Consider the following 5,830-nt stretch of genomic DNA (forward strand, 5'->3'; position numbering starts at 1 on the left):
GTTTAAAGTGCTTGTTTGCAAGCAAGAGGGCAAGCAAGAGGATGGGAATTCCAAACTTCTAACCAACATAAATGTCGGGTGGGCGTGGAAGATGGAGAAATAGAATCCCGAAGCAAGCTGGGTAGTGAGATTAATAGTTATAAAAGTGCTCTGGGCTTGGTTGAGAGACCTACCTCAATGAATAAAGTGGAAGAGCAATCCAGGAAAATCCCGGTATCAGCCTCAGACTTCTACAGGCACTGGCACAAACAGGCACCACAAGTGCTCCCATACACATGCAAACAGACCCACACATCACACGCAAACATATGGAAGGTGGAGAGGGTTGGCTAAGCGTGGTGACATGCACCTTTAATCCCAGCGCTCGGGAGGCTGAGGCAGGCAAATCTCAGTGAGGCATTTATCTCAAAAATAAAGTTTTCAAAGAGTAATGATCATCGTTGCTATAACCCAATCAGGTCTTGATCCTTTACATCTTTATTCAGGGTACAACGGATAGATGATGCAGTAGTAAATGTGATATAATCTTGTACTTATTATTTGCCAAGCACCATCGAACGCCATCATTTCATTCAGTCCTGGAAAGAATTCTGTTTTACAGAAGAAAAGAGTGGTGCTTCAAAGAGTGAAGTTGATCTAGTCTCATATTTGACACACAACGTCCCACTCCACGCTCTGCTGAACATCCAGCAGCAGGACCCCAAGCATTCTAGGCGAGCACCTGAAAGCTTTTAAATACTGATACCTTGGTTGCTTCAGTGTTCACTTAAACCCCAAATTACAGAAGTAAAAACTTGGGAATTTAGGTTACATTGGTCCTGCCTCTGGAGAAAGGTAAACCCGGCTTTCAACAGTATGCCCATCATATCCCCTCTGAATGCATCCTCTCCTCCGCCCCACATGGGCCACTATCAAGCAAGGCCCGGTGCAACAGGACGGAAATATTCCATGGGAAGGTACCGCTCCAGGCTGAGGTCTCTGTCACTCGTCTCCCAGCAGACCATTCATCCACAGACGCTTTGAGAAAGTTTGGCTCTCCAGGTTTCCGTAGGCCCCGCCCCTAGCAACGTTTGGGTTTGTGTTAACAACTGGACCGCTCACGGGCGTCCTGGTCGCGGGTGGGCGGCTGCAGCATGATGTCCGCTGCGTCGCGGGGGCCCGGGCCACGCACGGACCCTCGGGACCTTTCGCGGCCCTAGTGGCTCTCAGGCCGCCCTCGGCGTTGCGAAGCGGGGTTCCTGGGCTCTGCGGCAGCGGGCACACTAAGACCCCGGGTCGCAACCCTCAGCCATGTCCTCAGCGGAGGCCGTGGCCACCACCGACGCCCCCGAGCCGGCCTGCAGGAACAAATCCATCAGTCCCCGACCAATCCCGGTGATCGGGGTGGTGAGCCCGGATGAAGAGATACAGGTATGGCGGAGGTCTGCGGCTGAGGCGAGGCAGTGGGCGAGGCCTGGGGCCAGGGGCTAGGCTCCGGGGAAGCCTGGTGGAAATGCTGACCCGAGTAGAGACCCGGGAGCCTGCGGCCCGGAAGTCCCGGGAGCCGAGCGGTCCACAGGGGGCAGCGCCTCTGGCGAGGGGGCTGGCTGGCGTCAGCCTACGAGTCTGGGGACCGCCGCCTCCTGCTCTGCGCGGAGTACGTGGCTAAACTGGGTGGTCTAGGCTTTGCTGCTGCGAAGGGAAGGAATAATTCCTAGAGACTTTTGATTTGATAACCAGATCCCTGCGCTGGGATTTTATCTGTAGATCTCTGTTAGAAAGAGCCCCCCCCCCCCCCATGTTAAAATTCCCTGCTACTAAAGCTTGCATTCGGTAGGAAGCAGATGTTGTTGAAAAGTTGAAAAGAAAAGGGTTTTTCTTTATAGTGTTTATATCTGGTTTGGGGTTTGTTTTTGTTATAAATACAAAACTCTTTCAAGTTGGGTTGAGGAACCTCTTCTGGATCTGCGTTCATTCTAAAGAGAAATCCTGCCCTGGCCCGCACCAATGGTGTAGGGGCCACTATGGGAATTCCTGCTGAGGCTTCGAAAGTCTCAAGCTGCGTCAGGAACTCTGTCTCCTGCGTTCATATCCTGGAGCCTTGGAGAGCTCTGTGGGAGGGGCCAGTTGACTGGGGACCTCTTCTGCGGGAATAGGATTGAGGTCCCCGAGGACAGTCACCCATTTACGCAATAGCCTGCAGAGCAACAGCACGTTTGCCTGAAGAGTAGACGTCAGGGGAATTTGCCTAATCAGTTTTGTAGAGGCATTCCAGCCCAAGTGGAGTGAACTTTCACAGCTCTCCACTTCCCAAAGCTGCAAGGAATCTCAGCACTACCGCTACAATAGGTGCAGCACAAAACTGAGAAGTAGGTGAGTTTGGCTCTCGTTCTTTTATTTGGGAAAATATTACACTAAGTAGACATAGAGAACAAACAAAGAGAAGAATATTTTTAACAGGTCGTTACAAAAAAGCCCATAACACAGGAAGTAACAGCAATACTTGTTTGTGTATCTCTCTTCTCTACCTGTTCTTTCCTTTCCATTATTCTTACATTACTATACCTCCTTCAAGGGCCTAGGATTCTCTTCCAGGAAAAGGAAATCAATTTGCATTAATTCATACTCCTGGTTCTACTTCTAGGAGCATTTTTTTTTTTTTTTTTAAGAAACTACTGATGGGAAAAAAGTTCCTAACAATATAAATAAAATAGAGAACATTTTAGAATTAAGATACATCTCAGTGATTATCCATCCATGTGTGTGCGGTGGGGTGTGTGTGTGTGTGTGTGTGTGTACGCACTTCCTTATATAAATAAGGAACTTTAATTCCATAAGGAATTAGCTGCAGTTATACAGTTTCTTTAATCACTGTGGGGTCTAGTGTTCCTAGTAGTATTTAAAATGATAACCTTTTAGACCTCGTTCAAGTCAGTAGAGAAAGAGCTTTGGTACGTTAAATGTTTCCAGTCCTTTCAAATCACTCCAACTTGAAAGACAACTAAAAGTGAGGTGAAGCCACTCATACCAGCTGTGAGGTCAAAAGCAAGTATCCTTCATCAGTGGCAATAATAATGGAGCTGATAATAGTAAGGTGTCCCTTCTATTAAGATTAAATGTAGGGCAGGGGTGATGGCTCAGAAGGTAAGGGCACTAGGGAACCTGACTTTGATCCCTGCAACCCTCAGAGTGGAAGGAGAGAACCAACTCCTTCAAGTAGCCCTCTGACTTTCACATGCACTCCCCAAAAAGTAAAAAATAATTTTTAAAAGATTAAATGTAAAAATTATTTGTATAGCTTAAGCAAATAATGCACATAGAAAGCTTAATAGTACCTTATATATTGAAAATAGGCAATTTTCATCACCATTATGTCTTATCCAGGGAACAGCTAAAGTTTACATTATTATTTTGGCCTTAAAACTCATGGTATCTCTGGAATTGTATTATTATTATTAATTTATTTATTTTAATTTTGTGTGTATGAGTTTTGTGCATCCGTGCATGTCTGCAACCATGTGTATGTCTGGTGCCCAAGGTGGCCAGCCAAGGTCATTGGGTCCTCTGGAATAGAAGTTGCTGAGGTTACACTCTGATTTCCTACCTCCAGTGTAGTCCTCTCTACTTTGGTCACCACACAGCAAAGTGATCAATTTATTAGTGCATTCTTATGGTTAAATCTTGTGGAAATAAAGACCACCCTAATTAGAGACTATTTAAAACTCACTGTGAGGAAGAAGTCATTACTTGCTTTTGGCAGAGACTCCAAGGCCAGCACAGAACGTTTAGATTGAGGGGAGAGGAGGAATTGGTATTAGGATGATTGGAGGTGATTTGCTATGGAGAAGCAGGAGGTAGGCCAGAGATTGAACATCCTTTGTGATTGATATGGGAAGCATAACTGCATATTTTATGTTGACTGTTTCTGTTTGGCTTTCTCTGATTTGTGCTAAGTTGGAATCAGGAGATAGTGTGCTTGATTATTATGTCTTAGTTCCCATGCTGTGGAATAATACGAGCTGTACGTTTTAGGGTATTTTCAAGCCTATGGACCTTAATCGCATCATCACACTGCTTGAAGAGAATGATAAGGTGAGTATCCTTTAAGAGAAGATAACTCTGCCTCATCACTTAGGACCTCATATTTCTCTGAACACAAATAAGGTATTCCCTCAAATGTAAGTCTCACATTTCTTTTCCTTGAAAACTTTTCACACAGTATATGTTTTATATGCGAGGAATTTAAACTTAGTATATTTAACAAGGTAGGGAGGCCGAAATAAGAGAACCATCTTTTGTATAAGATGGACAAATCCTTGGTAGTTATAATCAGAAAGATCTGTAAGAGCAGAGGAGGGGCCGTCTCTCCTGTGTTAACTGCTTGTTACCAAGTAGGACTAGGGAAGAAAAGTAGTGGAAGAAAAGAACACCTCAGTGCACCAGCAGAAAATTTCTAATATGAAATCTACATTCGTAGAAATGTATAGATGATTATTCTGAGAAAATGATGGAAATATAATGGAAATAAAATTATTTCTGATATAAGACTCAAAATTGAGAGTTTAGGTATTAAGGGAAAGGATAGTGTGTATACACACACGTTCACACACAACCCTGTCCTAATTTTACCCAACTATAGATAAAAATGCCTCATAGCACTCAGTGCAAAATTATAGTCTTTTTCAAAAAAGATTATACTTTTATTTATTTTCTGGGAGAGGTTGGGGTTTGAGACAGGGTCTCACTATGTAGCCCCTGCTGGCCTTGAACTCAACTACGAGGACCAGGCTGGCCTCGAACACAGAGAAATCTGCCTGCCTCTGCCTTGTGCATGCTGGGATTGGGATTAAAGGCATGCACCACCATGCCCGGAAAGACTGTACTTTTTTAAAATTAAAATATTTGATGTGTATGAGTGTGTTACCTACATGTATGTGATTGTACCTGTGTCGTGCAGTGCCCCACAGAGGCCAAAAGAAGGTGTTGGATCCCCTGGAACTGGAGTTATGGATGATTATTAGCCCGCTGTGTAGGTTCTGGATCCTCTGCAAGAGCAACCAGTGCTTTTAATCGCTGAGCTATCTCTCCAGCCCCATGACTGTACATTTTTAATAAGTAGAAAATAGGTTGACTCAGAGATAACCCCCCCCAACAAAGAAACAGTCTACGAATAGTAAACACTAAAATCTAGCTACTGTTTTAGTATTTTTAGTCTCTCCTTTTTTTATATAGAAGAAAAATAAAAATCATTAGAAATAATTTACCTTTTGGGCTGTAGAGATGACTCAGTAGTTAAGAGCACCTGCTGCTCTTCTAGAGAGCCACGTGGCAGCTCACAACCATCTGTAACTTTAGTTACAGGGGATCTGATGCCCTCTTCTGGACTTTAAAGGCACCAGGCATGCAAGTGGTCCACATATATACATGTAGGCAAACAAATAAAAGAATAAAAAAATAAATAAATAAAAATAAAAGAATAATTTATCTTTTGATGACTGATTTTTGTGAAGATATTTTTAAATTACCAATATGTCTGCATTTCCTTAAAAAATAAAACACAACCACAGAATGCTCTTATTGGCTGTTTAAATAAAAAAGTATAGACAATGCCAAGACTTTTCATGAGCAGTTTAAGATGAAAAGGGCAGGGGCCAACAAGATGGCTCAGTGGGTAAAAGGTATTTGCCAAGCCGTACAACCATGCCTGGGCATACATGGTAGAAAGTGTAAACCAACTCCCAACTCCCATCACTGTATATTATTATCCTCTGACCTCCACATGCATGCCATGGAATGCATGTCACACACATGAGAGAGAGAGAGAGAGAGAGAGAGAGAGAGAGAGAGAGAG

General features: G+C 43.8%; 1 protein-coding gene across 3 annotated transcripts in view; it reads left to right on the forward strand.

Moving 5' to 3' along the window:
* The first annotated feature begins 578 nt into the window (after positions 1-578).
* Positions 579-5,830, forward strand: part of Cfap69 (cilia and flagella associated protein 69) — a 58,932-nt gene continuing 53,680 nt past the window's right edge. The window contains exons 1-2 of one of the 3 annotated variants that reach the window (XM_029558337.1): positions 579-1,410; positions 4,012-4,071. In XM_029558337.1, the coding sequence (XP_029414197.1) occupies positions 1,291-1,410; positions 4,012-4,071 (180 nt within the window). In that variant the 5' untranslated portion in view covers positions 579-1,290. The remainder of the gene's footprint in view (positions 1,411-4,011; positions 4,072-5,830) is intronic. The other 2 variants (XM_008822513.3, XM_029558340.1) reach the window with 2 other exon arrangements.

Source organism: Nannospalax galili, unplaced genomic scaffold, assembly GCF_000622305.1.
Source record: "Nannospalax galili isolate Female #2095 unplaced genomic scaffold, S.galili_v1.0 scaffold85, whole genome shotgun sequence".
Classification (NCBI taxonomy): domain Eukaryota; kingdom Metazoa; phylum Chordata; class Mammalia; order Rodentia; family Spalacidae; genus Nannospalax; species Nannospalax galili.